This window comes from Henckelia pumila, chromosome 3 (genome assembly GCF_033568475.1).
Source record: "Henckelia pumila isolate YLH828 chromosome 3, ASM3356847v2, whole genome shotgun sequence".
NCBI lineage: Eukaryota > Viridiplantae > Streptophyta > Magnoliopsida > Lamiales > Gesneriaceae > Henckelia > Henckelia pumila.
The window spans coordinates 157,171,912-157,193,662 of record NC_133122.1 but is presented as its reverse complement, the minus strand read 5'-3'; the positions used below and the strand labels follow the sequence as shown (position 1 = coordinate 157,193,662).

General features: G+C 36.7%; 2 protein-coding genes across 2 annotated transcripts; both read left to right on the top strand.

The window, feature by feature from the left end:
* Positions 1 to 1,312: 1,312 nt before the first annotated feature.
* LOC140890618 (protein FLX-like 1) lies at positions 1,313 to 7,978 on the top strand. Its single transcript, XM_073298534.1, has 4 exons — positions 1,313 to 1,869; positions 3,167 to 3,348; positions 3,445 to 3,527; positions 7,654 to 7,978. The coding sequence occupies exons 1-4, from the start codon at positions 1,358 to 1,360 to the stop codon at positions 7,753 to 7,755; spliced, it is 879 nt and encodes a 292-aa protein (XP_073154635.1). The 5' UTR covers positions 1,313 to 1,357; the 3' UTR covers positions 7,756 to 7,978.
* Positions 7,979 to 13,436: 5,458 nt separating this feature from the next.
* Positions 13,437 to 13,970, top strand: LOC140889814 (uncharacterized). The gene is made up of 2 exons (XM_073297543.1): positions 13,437 to 13,638; positions 13,735 to 13,970. Exons 1-2 carry the CDS (start codon positions 13,437 to 13,439, stop codon positions 13,968 to 13,970), a joined length of 438 nt encoding a protein of 145 aa, XP_073153644.1.
* Positions 13,971 to 21,751: the final 7,781 nt, after the last annotated feature.

The window sequence follows — 21,751 nt, the reverse complement described above, 5'->3', positions numbered from 1 at the left end:
AGAATTATGCACAAACATTAATCAATAAATATTCCATAAATCAAAATTCAATCAATCCGTTCCATGAACAAAAATCAATAGTCTGGCCCTATTATGGCCCCGGTCAAAAAACGACTACTCCATAATAATAAAATCAAACAAAAGTTTCATGTTTGAATTCATAATAAAATAAAACAGAAAAAGAAGAAAAGAAAATTCTCAGCAATAGTGCCGAATCTTGCTTGCATTACGCGTTTCTTCTCTTCCAAGCTCTCAGCCGTCAAATCCCGAAAATCTCTCAAAAGTCTATCAGTCAAAAATCAGAAGTTCAAAAGTCTTCTCTAATTAGGGCTTGATTCCCTTTTATACATCCTTTATTTTCGTCCAAAATAATATCCAATGTAGCCCAAAATAATCAGAGTTCCAAAATTCCCAAATTCTGCGCGAATTATTTTTTTTCATATTTGCGATGTACACGGACCCCGAACATGGTCCGTGCCTAGGTCCGTGCATTAAAAACTCCAGCCCAAACATTTTACGAAGCCACACGGACCCTCTTCCAGAAGGTGCACGGGGTCCGTGCATTTTTCTGTGACGAACATCTCAAAAGCCGATGGTACACAGACCCTTTTCCAGAATATGCACGGGGTCCGTGTATTATTTGTCTTCCAATGTCTTTTGGTTCGAACATGCACGGACCCTCTTCCAAAGTACGCACAGGGTCCGTGCTATTTCTTTCCTTCAATTCTCTTGGACTTAAGATTTTTCCATGTTCTCCGGCCAAGTTCCAACGTGGCATTGAATTGTTTGACTTTTTTTTCAATATTCAGTTCTTCTCAAATTTTAGTCAAACCTACAAACATAGAAAATATGACGATTTATGCACAAAACTCGGAATATAAATGCCAGATAAGCACGAATACGACAAAATAAAGTGTCAAATAAGCTATAAAATTCGTGCTTATCAATAGGCAATCTCGTTTGCTTGTCGACGGACAAAATGAACCGAGAAACTCGTGTTTAAAGCTAACATATGCCTACACTGGTCGATAATACCTCCAAAAAATATATAGAGGTTGTTAATATATAGATATTTTGATATATTGATAATATATATGTATGAGAATATTTCAGTTGTCCAACAATATTTATTAACCTCTTACTCGACGTTGTTTTTTTTTATTTTTCGCATAACTAAAATACGATACCGAGTTTTAATAGTCGGGAATAGTTATACATCATTGTTGGACACATGAAAAATTCAATATATATATATTATACGAAAAAAAAAAATTCAATATAAAACTTTTGCGCTGAATTTCCATAGTCACCATCCCTCATAAATTGGGCAAGAGAAGTGTTTGTACTTTGTACAGGCATGGCTGCACGAAATCATAGCCATAGCCATCGCCACCTACCCGAGGAACCTCGGCGTCTCCACCACCACGGCCGCATCTCTTCTCAGGAGCTACATCTACTCGAGGAGCGCCTCGCTGCTCAGAGCCGAGAAATCCAGACTCTCCTCCACGACAACCAACGCCTTGCCGTCACCCACGTGGCGCTCAAGCAAGAGTTGATCAGCGCCGAGCAGGACGTCCGCCACTTGTCAGCCACGGCCACTTCCGTCAAGGCCGAAAGAGATGGTCAGGTGCGCGAGGTATACAACCGTTCCTTAAGATTGGAGGAGGAGGCACGTTCCGTTGACGGGATCCCCGCTGAACTCGACAGAGTTCGGGCCGACATTCAGGAGCTTCGGGCCGAGCGAAAGGAGTTTTCAGAGAAGCTGCGGGATATCGACGAGGATCTTGCGAAGACTCATTCTGAATTGATGGAATTGCCAGCCCTCAGGGCTGAGATTGAAGCATTGTACAAGGAAATACAAAGAGGAAGGTTTAATGTTATTCATGCATTTCTTTATTTTATACGTCCTTGGCAATCTGCAGGTGTAATTAATTTCAAAGATTTTGCCTCTTCCTGTTGCAATTCTTAGAAAATAATGCTGTGTGTAATTTAAAGATGTGTTCCTCATGGTTGTTGGAACAATGCAAATGCATGTTCGTTTTATTTCTAAATGTGTGATTGTTATGTAAGTTTGAGAATCTAGTGGATGATAATCATATTGCACTGCATATGGTTTAAGAGCTAAACTTTATTGTATCTAGATTCCTAGAACTGAATCCTACTATTGAGGTTAATGAGAATTGCATTTAAACTCGGGCAAGTATATGTTATTTGAATCGCGAGTCTATAATATCTTGATATCTTCTTTATTTGGGATCAATAGTTCAACCTTCTCAACTTACAAACTATTCTCCTCATGGAAAATTTTGATTCCTACCGACACGTAAAAATAGAACCTTGATTCTGACCAAAGGCATAAGTATTTATTCCCTTTAGTAAAATTAGTACCCATATGTATTACAACAAAAACCTTACTTGAGATCATATTTTAATGATGTGGTTTTGCAACATTTTCTTGCATACGGTTTTAAGGGAATTTGGTTGTCCTTGGGTTTTCACTGAAGAAATAGTACACATGTCGGAAACTGTATATGTGTGTGAGATTAAAATAAATGTAGCAAATATGAAGTTATTGATACTAACAAGTACATGGGACTATGGGCAGTGAGTAAGACTAGGGTTTTTTGATAGAACTGAAGGCTAAACTCACACACTTAGACAATGTTTTAGAAGAACTCTATTTAGTTAATTAATTACCAATTTATATCGAAGGATTGCTTATGCTTCAAATACACTGTATTAAAGAAAGCTTAGATATTAGGTATTGTATGGAAGAAAATTTTGGAGCTTGTTGAAAGCATATTGCTGGGTAACTGCCTATGTTTTAATCCATCTTGAATTTCTGCTACTTGTGTTGATTACTTTAGTTTACTCCCTCGCAGTCCTCTGCATTTTTTGTTGAAGATGGATTTGGTTTACCTGTTACAGTTGGGCCATAGGAGAATTTTTTTTCAAACTTGAGAATTTTGAGCGGCGAAACTTAAATGCGATGTTAGTGATATTGAAAATTTTGCTTGTTTCTGAAATCGATATAATTGTTGACTTGTGATATAATGTTGAAATTCCATACTTTGGCAGCTCAGAATTTTACCACGCAAGTCATTCGTTTTCAGTGGATAATTTAATTTTGCTAATTTAAGTGCATTATTGTTGCTAATGTAATTAGGGCTGCAATTGAGTATGAAAGAAAGATGCGGGCCAAAAACTATCAACTAAGTGAAATAATGGAAAGGCACATGATATCTATGACTCGTGAAGCAGAGAAACTGCGTTCTGAACTTGCAAATGCAGAGAGGAGGGCGACGGCGTCTGCGACGGTGGCAATGGCAATGGCAGCTGCGACTCCAGGTTGTTATACATGAGCCAACAATTATCATTTTGTAATTGTTCTTTTCATGTTGTCCAAAAGAGACGCAAATATAATGTGCCATCATCTGGTTTCAGGACCAGCATATGCTGCACAATATGGAAATCTAGAAGCAGGATATGGTGACAATTCAAGATCTGATCCTAACGCTGTTCATCAGGTTTGATGGGCCCAATCTTAGTATGCTCCGTTTCGGTTGCATTCCTTTTATACCTTGAATATCATCAAGTCGATACAATAAACCATGCTAAATATCTTCCTTATCTTATTTGATATTTTAGTAGTAAATGCTACATTAATTAGGTCTTTTGGAAGGAACAAAGTTCCAAGTATGATGAATCTTGTTCGATGCAATTAATAGTAGGAATCATGGTTCAGATAGAGTTAAAACTTCATCTGAATCATTTTCTACTCAACCTTACCTTTATAATTTCTTCCATTAAAGTTTTCGGTTTTCGTTTGAATCTGCGTTGTATCTTTACTATTTTGTTAAGTAGGAACCAATTAGAATAACTGAATTCGGTAGCAATTGTGTGATTCCTTTTATGCCCCTGTCATCTACCTATATATCCTTTTCTATTTCCTGAAGGAAGAAGGATTATGGCTATTTTTTCAAAATATACAAACCGTCTCCTCTCCCCATTCTTCAATTGTCGGGGGCTCAAAATGGAAGAAGCGTGCCATAACCACCTATCTGTTTTTCCACCATTTTGAAAATCCCAGTTCCCTTCTTTGCAAAAAATACATTTCGCTGCTTTCTCGTTGCCGCAAATCCCACTTCTCTTCTTTGCTACAAATCCCTTTCACTGCTACCAACCCAATTCAATTGGGCCATAAGAATTAATAGTGATACTTGATCTCAATGGGTTAAAGTTTCCTTTGTTTTTCGTTTATATGTATGTATGATTTGTGAATTGTGAAATTTTGGTCTCAATTTGGAGATGAATAGCTTGGATAAATTTTCCTTTGTGTTTCATTTATATTTTTTATTTACTTTTTTTTTGTTTTATTTTATTTACAGATTTTCAGTCTTTGTTTTATTCTGTTTTAGTGGTTGCTAGCATTTTTCTTATCTCTGTGTTTGTGAGATTCAATTAGATTGAAAATGAATTTAAAGCAATAGATGGACATTTTGGTTTCTGTATCTTTGACATTTTTTTCCTCGCTTTTTGGCTTTGATACCCTGCAGGAAATTTACTATATTCTGTTTTTTGAAAGTTTTTTAGTATCTATAAGTTCGGGTATAATTTTAATATTTAGTAAATTGGTTATAAGATTTCTCTGCAATATTTGGTTGGATCTGACAAACGAAAATACATTTCTCTTGCATTGATTTGGTGGGAAATGCTATATATAAGTCCTTCAACTGATTGTTTTATTGCAGTTAGAAATTGATGGTTTATTTACTTTTTTGTTAGTAATTGGAAACAGAATTTGAGTTGTATTTCGTCATTCTGTTTTTAAGAATTTGGATACCACTTCTAAATGATTAATAATGGTTATGACTCCACCAAAAGATTAATTCACGGCTAGTCAGCCTACTCTCATACAATATATTTTATTTCTTATATTACACTCACAATGTGTATGCTTCGGTCAGTAGTATCTATTGTATGGAAAGATATGCTATCAGGTAAAAATTATTGTACAAGGGTATAACTCTATTTCTTTGCATGTTTTTTTTCTTTTGCTTCTTTTTAAATTGATGTTTAGCCTTTATTGTTTCAGTGACTTCCTCCAAAATTTCAAACTTCTCAACATTTCATGTATTAATTCATGATTTACAAATATAATAATATCCAGCAAATCCTTATGCCTATGTTTTTTTTCAACACATTATGTCAATCATTAGTCATTACCTATCATTGTCAAAACTTATTTCTGGAACTTCATATTTTCTTCTTCAATTTGTCACATTTTCTTCAGAATACTTAATTTAAAGAAATGAAACGCTTACCATGTTTAGCCCTAGGTCTTCAACTTTTTCCTTCTATTATTTATGAGCATGCGTACAAATATTACATGCTTTACTGATAAATTTTCATCCTATTCTCCATCGGTAATTCCCTCTATCTGTGCTTTTATTTGATGTCAAATCAAAGTTTAAAGGGGAGGATGGTTTTAGCTTCAGTGAATAGATATAAGTTGAATAAAGGTTCACCAGATACTTGGCAAGAAATAATTCTGTACTAAAAGTTTTTAAACTGCAACAACCTTGCATATCATGACCTACATGGTGGTGATATCTTAGGGTATTGGTTATTGGAGTAAAAAACACCTTGATAAAAATGGCTAAAAGAAACAGTCCAATCTGAAATTAACTTTAATGGAGAAACGTGGAATTTTTAGAGGATTATTCCTCGTGTTATTTTATCATCTTATCAAAATTGTTCTCTACAAATTTGGCAATAATGGGGGATTTAGGTTACGTAGATAATGATTCTTATTAATAAATATGTGAACCATGAGGTTATCAAAAGTTCTACTCGTACTTTTTAGGACTTTTCTCTGTATGATGTCTGCCAACTGATCTGTTTTTCGTATATATTTTAGTAGAAATTTCGTAGAAACCTCATTAATCCTTTCCAATTATACATTGGGCAGAGATACGCACTAAAGGTTTCTGAAAATTTAAACTAGTCTTATCAGTGGGTATTTATTTGAGTTATTCGGCCAAACTTGTTATTTGTGGATTTCCCAAGATTCGGTGACATCTATTCCTTATCTAATTGTGTTTATAATTTACGTTTGTCTTGTTGGAGCAAAGTAAATATGGTCTTATGTGGGGGTGAAGTGAAGATAGAGGGCTTGGGATCTTTTCAGAAAATGTTTGCCTCCGAAACATAGCTTCGACTCCTAACTAGGAAAAAAGGAATTGCAATACCTCCAATCCTTGATCATTAAATGAACAAAGCACGATTTGAAGCCTCGTAAACTCTTGGTAAACACCTTCGACTCAACTGTGGATAAAATTTTGATTCTCAACACTTCGGCAGACTGTCAAATTACTGATTTGACCTAGCAAGCAAGTAGATCGTGAACAAAGTTAAGTTCATGAAGTTGTAGTAATTTGCAGGTGGTGTAATCTTTTTGCATCCTCGTTTCTTCCTCTCAAGAAGCGATCTTCATTTTTGTATTTCTATAATGGAGTCCGCCTAGATTCCTGATAGATTACTAGTCAACCTAGACTCCACTCAAGATATGCTCATGCTTGATTGTCAACTTAGATCTGCCCCACATATTTCGAGTATCATTGATTATTTAAGTCATACAAAAATTGGCTCGATTTGCTTAGCTATGCTAAAGGCTTCACTAAACATGCTAAAGGCTTCACTAAACATAAGTAACTGAAAAACACTCCTCAATAGTCCGTTGGATACAACTAATGAGTGTCTGCTCTGGATTAATATGCTCGTAGAGACTCTATATACAATAAAACAGCCTTGAGGTTATGGTTGAAAGATCCTGTTAATGATCAATCTTCAAAATCATTTACATGTGCAAGCAATTTTTGAATTATCCATTATTCCGCTCATGGGTGTGCTTATCTGATTCGTTTTGCTAAATTCCACCTAATATCAGTCCAGATATATACGTTATCATCAGCAGAGTAGCCATTTAGCCTGGGTCATTTTGTACTAAAAATTTACACGTGTATTTCCTTTCACTGTCTAATAATCAATGTAGGCAACAAATGGTCAATATTAGGACTGGATTCAGGATTCAAGGGAAGGAGGTTGAGTCCTAACAAGGTGTTGAAACATGAATTTGGAAAAAATTAGACATGAAAATTTTAAACTTTTCTCACTCAATCTGCTCTTGGTCGATGAATTTTGCTCTTATTATCATGAAAAGATATGATTGATGATCTGATTCAGTGGAATCCATTCCTCATCTGCTTCATCTATGCTTTTTCACATAGATGGTCTCTAACTGCTTGTTTCAGTTCGACTTTTCGTACTAATGAACATATTGTCTATGTTGTCCCAACTTGGCTTCATGCTTGGCTAACTCTTTTCCGTTCTGACATCCGAGCTGTTCTTGCTCCATTTAAATGATGCATTTAATTTGGGACCCTCATTGTTGCCAGTCGTCTTTCTGTCGGTGGGTATGCTTACATACTGCAGTCACGTTCTCTATGTTAATAGAGTTTGCAATGCATCACGTATCTTTATAATTTTAATTTCTGTTAGTCTCTGCGTTGGAGCACAATAGTCAATATATCTGCGAATTCAATGTTAATATTCAGCTCTAATAAGCTTTTTCTTTGTAATTTTGTGAAACAGAGTAGTGTTGCTGCCAATCCCTCCTTTGATCGCGGAGCAGAATCTCGCCCTCCACCACCAGAACCGTATGGCATTCAAGAACAGCATGTACGTGGGTTATAATTCGAGGGAGCTCAAGTGAATTCAGTTTTTTGTTACGCTTCACTAAGTGGGTTGAGGCCTAGGCTGAAAATGTTAATATATGAAACTGAGTATCTGCAACCAGTTTACGTATGTTAGAGCTTTATTTATTTACTACTAAATAGCTAAACTCGACATGTAATTATTATTCATTCTCTTAGTTGATGATGTACATAATTTTATTTCCCCTCAAAAGAGCATTAATATTTGGATTATAACTATTAACTGTTATATTTTTTATGCATGGGTTGTAGAATTATCTGAAGCTGTGAAATTGTGATTTTACGAAACTGGCAATTACCTTGTAAGTCGTAACAAACCATTTATTTCCGAATTATAGTGTCAGCTACTAATTATAAAATTATTTGTTACACAGTTGTTACCAGAATGAAATAATAAAATTTTGGACAATCACGATAGCAATGCATCTTGTTGGGACCGGGTGTGTGTAGAGGTGGGGGAGTACAAATTCTTTAAAATTCCTCTGAAATGCACGACCGATCGAGTAGGTGCTAACTAATTTGATTAAAGTTCTCAACTTTTAAAGTCACGTAAGCAACTTAAAAGTGCTGAAATAGTTCAAATCTTCAATGAATTTCTTTTACTCAAATCACAAGTGTATCAACAAGATAAATAATAATGAATGAGATAAAGGAACACAAGAGATATGAAAGTTCGAAGGTTGAATCCTTCTACATTTCCCTTTCTTCTACACAGGAAGGAATTCACTAGAAACTTTGGTTATTACGACGTCTTGTAACACATCAACTCCAATATTAGAACTTATTTATTGTCTAACTCGTAACTCCTATTTTTGTGCAAAATAAGATTATGGTTCTTATCATATTTTCACAAAAACAGCTTAGTTTGAATCTACAGATCAAAACTGTCAAACTCTTCTTCTCGAGCTTTCTGTTTGAAACGTTCGAGGAGCTTGAAAACCCTTGAATGATCCTTAATGATCTGATAACTTTCTTGTTAAGTGATGGTTGATATGAGCAAAGTAGATAAGACTTTTGTGAGTGCTCAAGTCAAATTGCTAGCACAGTTCAGGTTGCAAAGATAAAGTTTCGGTGATTTTTCTTTCTTCAAGCAATCTCTATTTATAGCATCCTTTGTATGGAGAGACTCAAAGATCATTTGAAGATCATTAATGCAAAGGTACTTTTAACGTTGTTCTTTTTTTAAATGTAGTATGCTTTAATAAATTCCATATTTGGCTCTTTCCAAATCAAGAAGGCAACGGTCGCAGACAGCCTCTAATTAAAAGCTCATCAGTGAGCAATTCGGGAAATCATTATGATTTTCCTGATTTTTTTGTTGGCTATGCATGTCTTGACAATATACTTTACTGAAAAGCAAAATACTATTCTGAACGATTGTTGCTTCAATTAGAAGACATTCGTTGAAGCCGTTGTAAAAGATATACTTGAAAACTGAACATGCGAGGACTGTCTGGACCAGGCGAGTAGATCTTGTTATGGTGGACAGTCGAGTGGTTTACCTCTTAAGACTAAGCGAGTGCTGACTGTTACATGAAACCAGACGAGTGGATCCTAACGACCGAGCGAGTGATCTTCAAAGCAAGCGGTCGATAACATGTTTTACATTAAAAAAAAAAAGCTAGATCTACAACAATGATTTAAGTGTAGTATGCTTTAATAAATTTGAGATTTGGCTCTTTCCAAATCAAGAAGGCAATGGTCGCAGACAGTCTATAATTAAAACCTCATCAGTGAGCAACTCGGGAAATCATTATGATTTTTTTGATTTTTGTTGGCTTTGCATTTCTTGACAATATACTTTTACTGAAAAGCAAAATGTTGTTCTGAGCGATTGTTGCTTGAATCAGAAGACATTCGTTGAAGCTGTTGTAAAAGATATACTTGAAAACTGAACAGGCGAGGACTGTCTTGACCAGACGAGTAGATCTTGTTATGGTGACCAGTCGAGTGGTTTACCTCATAAGACTAAGCGAGTGCTGACTGTTACATGCAACCAGACGAGTGGCTCTTAACGACCGAGCGAGTGATCTTCAAAGCAAGCGGTCGATAAAATGTTTTACATAAAAAGAAAGCAAGATCTACAACAATTATTTATTGTTTGTTATCACCAAAACTTAGGGATTTAACAATTTATCCATTTTTGGTGATGAAAAAACATATGCTCCAAGAGAATTAAATATGCGAGATAAAAGAGAGGTAATGAAATTCATTGAGAAAATGAACTTTATTAACAACATGCGAGGAAGAAAAGCAACCTATTGCACCTACTAGCAAAAAGGGAAAATCCTAAGTACACCTACTATCTAAACCACTACTACTTTCGGAGCCTCCTCCTCGTCTTCTCTTATCTTCTTCTTTATTCTTCCACCCCACCTCCTCTATTCTCTTTCATGAGCTCGCTTCTCTTCTTCTTTTTTCTTCCTCTCCACCTCCTCTATTCTCTTTCATGAGCCCGCTTAGCCTCCTCTGTACAACGATGCTCTTCTTCACTCTTTTTGGCATCAGCTTTGGACAAATGATCAAGTAGTTCACTGAGTCATGTTCCAAGGGTTGCTTGTATGGTATCCATGCGAGCATCAATCTGAGATCCCAACGATGTGATAAGTGCAATTTTTGCGCTTATATTTTATATGATTTAACTTGTATTTTGTTATATATCGAGCGATATTATGCGTGCTTATATTTGTTTGTGTCGTTTGCAAAAGAAGTTAAATGAGATAAAAAAAAATGAGGAAAAGTAGAAAAGATTGAAACGAAAGGAAGTGCGAACAACAAAGTCAGAACAAGAAATAAGTGTCACACAGGACGCCCCTGCGCCCTAACATCAGCGCACCTGCGACCAGGCGAGTTCATAAGCGCTCCCACGCTCTCCAGTGGTGTGCACCCGCGCTATGACGCAGTGCCCTCGCGCCCATCCACAGTGCACCTGCGCTGCGAAATTTCTGATTTTGAAAACATTTTCCCGCGGTTTAAAATAAAACTCCCATAAGATTTTTAGGAACCTTTTTCCAGGATTTAAGGGATAGACGGCTGGGAGACCATGGAGAAGAGAAGAACGAGGAATCTTGGCATGAAGAAGGACGAAGTGACTTTCGGGGATGGAGAAGCATCATCTACCATCGTTTTTATTTTTTTCTTCTCCTGATTTTGAATGATGTTCAAGAAAATGCTTTGTTTGATTTTTATTTTCGCTATGAACTAATTCCTTTGTCTAGAGGGACGACGTAGATTGACTTGAGACCATGATTTTGATATTTTGATTTATATATTTGTAAGGCCCGAGATTATTTGATTTAATCTCAGATTATTTAATTTTAATCCGAGAATATTTAATTTGAAAATTTTTAGAGTTTAGATTTAAATTCTAATATTCTTAAATTATTTAGGATCGAAATTGACTTATAAATAAGGTCGAGGTCTGATTTGCAATTTTCGAAGTTTTAGGGACTAAATTGCAAATATACTTGAATATATCCAATATGAATTGATTAGTCAGCTTGTGAAACGTGTATTATGGATATTGCATTCAGAAATTCAGAACAAAAACCGATAGCATTATTTTCTTCATTTGGAATTGATCTTCAAACCTTTGTAACTTTTGTTCCGATTGTCCGAATTTAATTCCGAGCATAGTTCTGGAATCCTTGAGATGAGAGCTTCGATTTTATGTAAGTATTTTGATGTTTCCAGCATGTTTGAAAGTTTAGAAATGAAGGGAAACAGAATTCGGTTATTTATTCATGTTCTTGAGCTTTTATATCTCATATGTTCGAAATGGGATCGATAAACGAACGTCGTTTTCATTTGATATGATTTCCAGCATGTAATTCAAAGTTTGTAACTGCTGAAGTGCTGGTTTATGATGATATCTTGCTGATATATGTTGTGTATGGTTGTTGGATTGAAGTCGGTATAGTTTCGGTTATCGAATCTCCGTCGTTATGTCGTTGGCTTATGATTTGAAGTCGTTTTGAATTCTTGTGTCTGAGCTGAACTTAATATGAGTTTTTGTTGATATTTTTAGCGCATATACGTCATTTTAGATTTTATAGGAGCTTGATTGACTCGGAAAATCCGCCTTCGAACCAATGAAGAAGTTGAGCTAGGTTTGAAGCGTTCTTTGAAGATTGAATGATGATGTTTGAATAGAGTTGATATATGTGTTCTTGTTGTTAAGTTTTAGAGTTGAAGCCTCAAGAATCGAGATGAAACGAGAAGGTATAAGACAACATCGAGCTAGAGTCAAGAATTCAATACTCAAGAATGACACTTCTTGATTATTTCGTAAAAACCACATACTTGTTTATCGTTTGTGTTTATATTATTGATGTTGTCGATCCATTTCAGATAGTGGATCTTTATTTGATATGATATGATATGATATGATATGATATGAATTGATTCTTATGCCAAGGTGATGGACCTTATTTTCGAATCTGATGAGACGACGTTAGATGGATATCCATGTCAAGATTGTATACGAATCTTGATGGCAAAGAGTGTGATAGGAATCAATTCTTTATATATGCGTTTACTCTATTCTTGAGTCGAAATGTTTAGAGTCGATATGAATTTATTTAACGCATGTATATGTTGATTATACTGAGAATTGTATTCTCACCGAAGTTCATCCGGCTGTTGTCTTGTTTTGTATCTGTGCATGACGACAGATGGGGCAGGAGCTGGCCAAAGTCATAAGGTAGCTCATGAGAGAAGATTAGACGTGGACTCGGGTTGTTTATAGCTGAATCGATGTGTATATTAGTCTTAGCAAGCATGTTAAAAAACACTTGAGATTATTGTTCTTGAGAAGTTGATGAACACTTGTGTAGTTTCATGTTTTGTTGGATTCCAAACTGTTAGTTTGATGTATTAACTAGTTATAAACATGTGTAGATCATGTTCTTTATATTTATACATGTTCTAGACTTGAAAAATATGGATTGGAATGAGTTGGAAAGATCAAATTTTGCTGCTGAAAAACAGAGCAGGAAGCTGCCCAGAGTTGAGCCCGAGCTGCACTTTTTGGCAGCCCGGGCGCAGCCAAAATCCCCAACCCGAGAATTGGGTTAGGGAGGGGCGCTCGAGCGGCACCCCTAATTGAGAAATTTTTTTTTTTTTGATCTTCTTCCTTACGTGTTTAAGTAATGATGTTTAATTACTAATTGCCCTAAGAATGAGTTTAGCAAACCAAGGCCCCAAAACAGGTGGTATCAGAGCGAAGTAATTTCTTGGACTAAACTAGAATGAGCGGGGTAGATCGAGTCTATCTGATTGTTTATTTATTCTTGAAGCATGTTTAGTATATGAACTGATTTAAAGCTTTGAGAATTACATGCTACCTGCTTATCTGATTTGATTGGAAGCATGTCTTGACTGAAAATGAATCAGAACTCGATCTCTTGAGAAGGCATTATCGTGCTAATCGAAGGAGGACTGAAACATATTTGTTATATCAGAGATTGAATTGTGTACTAATCTGTTTGATTATCAGATATGACTCGAAGACCTGAGACTAGACAGACTATAGTTCCTTTTCTAGAATAGGCAGTGATAGAACCGAAAATACCACAAGCAACAGAAGCACCGAGAGTAGAACCGACAGTGCCACAGGCAACAGAAATTCCTAGAACTGAACAAGGTAGTACTTCTAGAGATATGGAAGATATGACTGCTACTCCGATGGAAAATCTATTGAAACGCTTTCAGTCGTTTAAACTGTCAACACTTAAGGGAACTAAAAATGATGTGGAATGTGAGACTTGGCTCGAGGATATTGAAGAGTTATTTGAATCCCTTGACTATGCAAACGATCGTCGAGTCAAACTTGTTATACACCAACTACATGAAGTTGCAAAAGGTTGGTGGATAGCAACACGGAAAGCACTAGAGCATCGAGGTACGGTCATTACATGGTCTGTTTTTAAAACTATTTTATATCAACGATTCTTCCCAGTGTCCTATAGAAAGGAAAAAAGAGAAGAATTTTCTAGCTTGCAGCAAGGGCAATTGAACATTGAACAATATGTTGCCAAATTTACGAGTTTGCTGAAATTTGTTCCCCATATTCCAGACAGTGATGAAGCTCAAGCTGACCAGTTCATTAATGGATTGAATCCAAATGTTTTTACTCTCGTGAATGCGGGACGAAAAACAACTTTGCCAGTGCTCTTAATCGCGCAAAGGGAGTAGAAGATGGGTTACTGAGACAATGAGGAGCATCGTTTGTGCCATCACCAGTGAAAAACCCCAAGAACAGCCACAGATTCCACCACCACCTCTATTTGAAGGAGGAAGTAGCAGTAGTGGTAAGAAGAATTTCTTTAAAGGGAAAGCAAAACAGTTTAAGCGGTCTGGAGGTAGTTCTTCAGGCTCGAGTGGATCCAAAAATTTTAGAGCTGGACAAAAGTTTAGTGGTTCTGAGGTGTACTGTACTAAGTGTGGAGGTCATTATGCCAGCAAACAGTGTCGAGGAGTGTTTGGCAGCTGTCATATCTGTAATCAGACGGGACATTTTGCACGAGTCTGCCCACAGCGTGGTGTTGGAAGTTCACAAGGTGCGGGATCATCGAGACCAATGGCTCACTCTAAGAGTCAGGCATCTTCTGTTCATTCATTCCAACCACAGACTCAGCAACAAGATATACAAGGAGGAATTCAAACCGTGAGTCAACCTCCAAGACAGCAAGCTCGAGTGTTTTCTTTGACTGAGGAGCAGACACAGGCATCACCTGATGATGTGATAGCAGGTACTTGTTCTCTTTGAGGTTATCCTGCTTATGTTCTAGTAGATACAGGAGCTTCTCATACCTTTATTTCTGAACAATTTGCGTTATTGCATTCATTACCTGTTGAATCGTTATCTGCTATTGTGTCTATTTCATCACCTTTGGGAAAAGTTATTGTGTCGATGAAATTAGTTAGGAAATTTACATTGCAGTATGACGATAATGAGATTGAAATAGACTGTATTGTGCTTGGTTTGTCCGACTTTGATTGTATTATCGGCATTGACATGTTAACCAAGTACAGGGCTACAGTTGATTGTGTTCAGAAGGTTGTACAGTTCAGACCTGAGATGGCTGATGAATGGAGATTTTATGGTAAAGGTTCAAAATCTCTTATTCCTTTGATATATGTTCTATCCATGACACGTTTATTGCAGAAAGGAGCAGAGGTATTTCTTGTATATGCAGTAGATGTGATGAAAACTACCCCGAAATTGGCTGATTTGATAGTGGTTAGTGAGTTTGCTGATGTCTTTCCTGATGAGATTTCAGGATTGCCTCCATTCCGAGAGATAGACTTCAGCTTTGAACTGATGCCAGGTACGCAAACTATTTCAAAAGCACCTTACCGAATTACACCAGTTGAATTGAAAAAGTTGAAAGACCAGTTGAAAGATCTATTAGCCAAAGGGTACATTAGACCAAGTGTCTCTCCTTGGGGTGCACCGGTACTTTTTGTACGAAAGAAGGACGGATCAGTGAGATTGTGCATCGACTACCAACAACTGAACAAAGAAACGGTAAAGAATCGTTATCCTTTACCTCGAATTGATGATTTATTTGATCAGTTACAGGGTTCGTCGGTATATTCAAAAATTGATTTGAGATCCGGCTACCATAAATTGAGAGTAAGAGATGAAGATGTATCGAAAACTGCTTTTCGAACAAGGTATGGTCACTTTGAATTCATTGTAATTCCGTTTGGTTTGATGAATGCTCCAGCGGTATTTATGGGTCTTATGAATCGAGTGTTTCAGAAATATCTTGATGATTTTTTTTTATCATATTTATTGACGATATTCTGATCTATTCCAAGGACCTATGTGATCATGCTGACCATTTAAGAACAGTTCTGAAGACTTTGAGAGCCAAAAGACTGTATGCAAAGATATCTAAATGTGAGTTTTGGTTGCAAAAGTTAGCATTTCTCGGTCATATTATATCCGAAGACGGTATTTCTGTTGATCCGAGTAAGGTTGAAGCAGTGATCAGTTGGCCTAGACCGGCGTCTGTACCTGAGATACGGAATTTTATAGGTTTAGCAGGGTATTATCGTCGCTTTATCAAATATTTCTCGAGTATTGCCAAACCTATTACTCAACTCACACAGAAAAATGCACAGTTTATTTGGACTGAGGCTTGTGAAGATAGTTTTATTGAATTGAAGAAGAGGCTAAAAAGTGCATCAGTCTTAACTATCCCTTCAGGTATTGGTTATTTCACTCTTTATTGTGATGCTTCTCACAGGGGACTAGGATGTGTGCTGATGCAGCGAGATCATGTTGTTGCTTATGTTTCGAGACAGTTGAAGCCACATGAGACAAGATATCCAATTCATGATCTTGAATTGGCAGCTATAGTCTTTGCACATATCTTATCATTATTTGTACGGTGAGAAGTTTGAAATTTATTCTGATCATAAAATTCTGAAATATCTGTTTACGGAATCTGAATTGAACATGAGACAACGAAGATGGTTAGATTTATTGAAGGACTTTGGTTGCAAAATCAAATATTATCCAGGGAAATCAAATTCTGCTGCAGATGCCCTAAGTAGGAAGGTATGTACTTTATCCTTATCTACTGTAGGTGTATCTCATTTGATTGAAGATTGTTGCATATCTGGATTAACATTTGAGACAGATATGAGGCCTATTCAAGTTTGTGCGATTCGAGCTGAGCCTGAATTGTTGATTCGAATCAAGGATGCACAGACGGAAGATCAGGGTATTCAGAAATCAGTTGAAATGGTTAAGTCTTGACATCAATCTAAATATAAGGTCAGTACTGATGACATCTTATATGTGAAGAACCGACTTGTTATTCCAAATGTTTCTAATCTGAAACAGCTGATATTGAAAAAAGTGCATTGCAGTAGATACAGTATTCATCCTGGTGACAGGAAAATGTATAATGATTTGAAGAATCATTACTGGTGAAAACAGATGAAATCAGATGTCGGTGAATACATATCTAAATGTATGAATGTTCAACAGGATAAAACTGAGATAAAGAAACCTGGTGGTTTATTACGAGTTTGTCATTTCCTGAATGGAAATGAGATCATATTTCTATGGATTTTGTGACGAAGTTGCCACGTTCATCCCGAGGTTGTGATGCGATTTGGGTGATCATTGATAGGTTGACGAAATTAGCGTGCTTTATTCCATACCGAATGACATATCGACATGATCGGATGGGAGAGATATATGTCAGAGAAGTGGTAAGATTGCATGGAGTGCCAAAGTCTATTGTATCTGATAAAGATCCTTGATTCACATCTCATTTTTGGCGCAGTTTTCAACAAGCTCTAGGTACTCGTTTGAACTTGAGTACTGCTTATCATCCTCAAACTGACGGACAGTCAGAACAAACGATTCAAACTCTTTAAGATATGCTTAGAGTTGTAGTACTTTATTTTAGTACTAACTGAAAAGATTCGTTACCACTTGTGGAGTTCTCTTACAACAACAATTATCAGACTAGTATTGAGATGGCTCCATTCGAAGCTTTGTATGGTAAGAAGTGCAGATCACCGTTGTACTGGGATGATGTTACAGAGGTACCTGAGATTGGTCCTGATATGATTAGAGAGATGACTGACAAAGTGAAACTCATTCAGAAGCAAATGAAAATAGCTCAAGACAGATAGGCAAAGTATGCGAACGTGAGATGTCGATCTTTGAGTTTTGAGCAAGGAGACAGAGTATTCTTGAGGATTTCACCTTTCAGGGGTACTGTTCGATTTGGCAAGCGAGGGAAATTGTCTCCACGTTTTACTGGACCATATGAGATTCTGGAGAAGATAGACAATCTAGCTTATCGACTTGCATTGCCTCCAGCTTTATCTGGTATTCATGATGTTTTCCATGTATTGATGCTGGGGAAATATCAGCCTGATTTATCTCATATTATCCAAGTAGATGAATCTGAACTTGATGAAACTCTTAGCTATTTTGAGAAGCCAATACAGATACTTGATCGAAAAGAAAAACAACTCTGAACCAAAACCATTCCATTGGTGAAGATTCAATGGAGTCGGCATGGGTTAGAAGAAGCAACATGGGAAACTGAAGATGACATGAGACAGAGATTTTCCTATCTATTCCATTGATGTGAGTTCTTATTTAGTTTTTGTTATTTCTTTATCTTATGTGTCTATACAGACTGCTTATATGGATTTCTTATGAATTCGAGGACGAACTCATGTATTAGAGGGGGAGAAATGTAAGGCCCTAGATTATTTGATTTAATCCGAGATTATTTAATTTTAATCCGAGAATATTTAATTTGAGAGTTTTTAGAGTTTAGATTTAAATTCTAATATGCTTAAATTATTTAGGATCGAAATTGAATTATAAAGAGGGTCGAGGTTTGATTTGCAATTTTTGAAGTTTTAGGGACTAAATTGAAAATATACTAGAATATATCCAATATGAATTGATTAGTCAGCTTGTGAAACATGTATTATGGATATTGCATTCAGAAATTCAAAACAAAAACCGATAGCATCATTTTCTTCATTTGGAATTGATCTTCAAGCCTTTGTATCTTTTGTTCCGATTGTTCGAATTTAATTCCGAGCATAGTTTTGGAATCCTTGCGATGAGAGCTTTGATTTGATGTAAGTATTTTGATGTTTCAAGCATGTTTGAAAGTTCAGAAATGAAGGGAAACAAAATTCGGTTATTTATTCATGTTCTTGAGCTTTTATATCTCATATGTTCGAAACTGGATCGATAAACGAACGTCGTTTGCATTTGATATGATTTTAGAATGTAATTCAAAGTTTGTAACTGCTGGAGTGCTGGTTTATGATGATATCTTGCTGATATATGTTGTGTATGTTTGTTGGATTGAAGTCGGTATAGTTTCGGTTATCGAATTTTCATCGTTATGTCGTTGGCTTATGATTTGAAGTCTTTTTGAATTCGTGTGTCCGAGCTGAACTTAATATGAGTTTTTGTTGATATTTGTAGCACATATACGTCATTTCAGATTTTATAGGGGCTTGATTGACTCAAAAAATCCGCCTTCAAACCGAAGAAGAAGTTGAGCTAGGTTTGAAGTGTTCTTTGAAGATTGAATGATGATGTTTGAATAGAGTTGATATATGTTTTCTTGTTGTTATGTTTCAGAGTTGAAGCCTCAAGAACCAAAACAAAACGAGAAGGTATAAGACAACATCGATAGTCAGGAATTCAATACTCAAGAATGACGTTTCTTGATTATTCCGCAAAAACCACATACTTGTTTATCGTTTGTGTTTATATTATTGATGTTGTCGATCCATTTCAGATAGTGGATCTTTATTTGATATGATATGATATGATATGATATGAATTGATTCTTATGCCAAGGTGATGGACCTTATTTTCGAATCTGATGAGACGACGTTAGATGGATATCCATGTCAAGATCGTATACGAATCTTGATGGCAAAGAGTGTGATAGGAATCAATTCTTTATATATGCGTTTACTCTATTCTTGAGTCGAAATGTTTAGAGTCGATATGAATTTATTTAACGCATGTATATGTTGATTATACTGATAATTTTATTCTCACCGGAGTTCATACTGTTGTTGTCTTGTTTTGTATGTGTGCATGACTACAGATGGGGCAGGAGCTGGCCAAAGTCGACGAGGATAGCTCATGAGAGAAGATTAGATGTGGACTCGGGTTGTTTATAGCTGAATCGATGTGTATATTAGTCTAAGCAAGCATGTTAGAAAACACTTGAGATTATTGTTTTGAGAAGTTGATGAACACTTGTGTAGTTTCATGTTTTGTTGGATTCCAAACTGTTAGTTTGATGTATTAACTAGTTATAAACATGTGTAGATCTTGTTCTTTGTATTTATACATGTTCTAGACTTGAAAAACATGGATTGAAATGAGTTGGAAGGTTTAAATTTTGCTGCTGAAAAACAGAGCAGGAATCTGCCAAGAGTTGAGCCCGAGCTGCACTTTTTGGCAGCCCGGGCAGAGGCCAAAATCCCCAACCAGAGAGTTGGGTTAGGAAGGGGCACTCAAGCGACAGTTTTTGACCGCTCGAGTGCACCCATAATTGAAAAAAAAAATTGGTTGATCTTCTTCCTTACGTGTTTAAGCAATGATGTTTAATTACTAATTGCCCTAAGAATAAGATTAGCAACCCGATGCCCCACAACAGGTGGTATCAGAGCGAAGTAATTTCTTGGACTAAACTAGAATGAGCGGGGTAGATTGAGTCTATCTGATTGTTTATTTATTTTTGAAGCATGTTTACTATCTGAACTGATTTATAGCTTTGAGAATTGTATGCTACCTGCTTATCTGATTTTATTGGAAGCATGTCTTGACTGAAAATGAATCAGAACTCGATCTCTTGAGAAGGAATTATCGTGCTAATCAGAGGAGGACTGAAACAGATTTGTTATATCTGAGATTGAATTGTGTACTAATCTGTTTGATGATCAGATATGCCTCGAAGACCTGAGACTAGACAGACTACAGTTCCTTTTCCAGAACAGGCAATGATAGAACCGACAATACCACAAGCAACAGAAGTACCGAGAGTAGAACCGACAGTGCCACATGCAACAAAAATTCCTAGAACTGAACAAGGTAGTACTTCTAGAGATATGGGGGATATGACTGCTACTCTGATGGAAACTCGGTTGAAATGCTTTCAGTCTTTTAAACCGCCAACACTGAAGGGAAATGAAAATTCTGTTGAATGTGAGAGTTGGCTCGAGGATATTGAAAAATTATTTGAATCCCTTGACTATGCAGACAATCTTCGAGTCAAACTTGTTATACACCAACTACATGAAGTTGCAAAAGGTTGGTGGATAGCAACACAGAGAGCACTAGAGCATCGAGGTACGGTCATTACATGGTCTGTTTTTAAAACTGCTTTCTATCAATGATTCTTCCCAGTGTCCTATAGAAAGGAAAAAGGAGCAAAATTTGCTAGCTTGCAGCAAGGGCAATTGAACATTGAACAGTATGTTGCCAAATTTACGAGACTGCTGAAATTTTCTCCCCATATAACAGACAGTGATGAAGCTGAAGCTGACCAGTTCATTAATGGGTTGAATCCCGATGTTTTTACTCTCATGAATGCGGGACGACCAAAAAACTTTTCCGATGCTCTTAATCGTGCAAAGTGAGCAGAAGCTGGGTTACTGAGACAACGAGGAGCACCGTTTGTGCCATCACCAGTGAGACAACCCCAAGAACAGCCACAGATTCCACCAACACCTTGATTTGAAGGATTAGGTAGCAGTAGTGGTAAGAAGAATTTCTTTAAAGGGAAAGCAAAACAGTTTAAGCGGTCTGGAGGTAGTTCTTCAAGCTCGAGTGGAACCAAACAGTTTAGAGCTGGACAAAATTTTAGTAGTTCTGAGGTGTACTGTACTAAGTGTGGAGGTCATCATGCTAGCGACCAATGTCGAGGAGTGTTTGGCACCATTGTCGGGGATCTTTTCTCTTTTTGGCATCAACCTTGGACAAATGATCAAGTAGTTCACTGAGTCGTGTTCCAAGGGTTTCTTGTAGAGTATCCATGCGAGCATCAATCTAAGCTCCCAACGATGCATGGATAGTATCCATTCTTGCATTCATATTGGCATCAAGGCGATGTTCTAACTGAGTCAGTTGGCTGAAAATTGTGACGATAACATTTTTTGTTTACTTGTTGGTAATCTCAATCTGCTTCGTGCACCCTTCTACCTCTTGAATTACAAGAGAGACTTTCTGCAATACAGCTTTTTGGGAGTCAGATACTCATACATAGGTGGCAGTCAGAGGAGCATCCAGTGACATCATTATCCGTTTGATGGCCTCCATATGTTCATACACAGCCTCAACTAGTGCCTTATCAGAGGTGGTTGTGGTCTGACCTTGAGAGATAGTTTGTATGCTCTTAGCTTGATCAGTAGCATCATCATCATCGGAGCTTGAACTGGAGCAATCATCA

Excerpts from the sequence above, each read along its gene's own strand:
- LOC140890618 (XM_073298534.1), top strand. The coding sequence starts at position 1,358 with ATGGCTGCACGAAATCATAGCCATAGCCATCGCCACCTACCCGAGGAA. Across the intron at positions 3,349-3,444 it reads AATGGCAGCTGCGACTCCAG|GACCAGCATATGCTGCACAA; the intron begins GTTGTTATACAT and ends ATCTGGTTTCAG. Across the intron at positions 3,528-7,653 it reads ATCCTAACGCTGTTCATCAG|AGTAGTGTTGCTGCCAATCC; the intron begins GTTTGATGGGCC and ends TTTGTGAAACAG.
- LOC140889814 (XM_073297543.1), top strand. The coding sequence starts at position 13,437 with ATGGAAGATATGACTGCTACTCCGATGGAAAATCTATTGAAACGCTTT. Across the intron at positions 13,639-13,734 it reads ACTACATGAAGTTGCAAAAG|TGTCCTATAGAAAGGAAAAA; the intron begins GTTGGTGGATAG and ends GATTCTTCCCAG.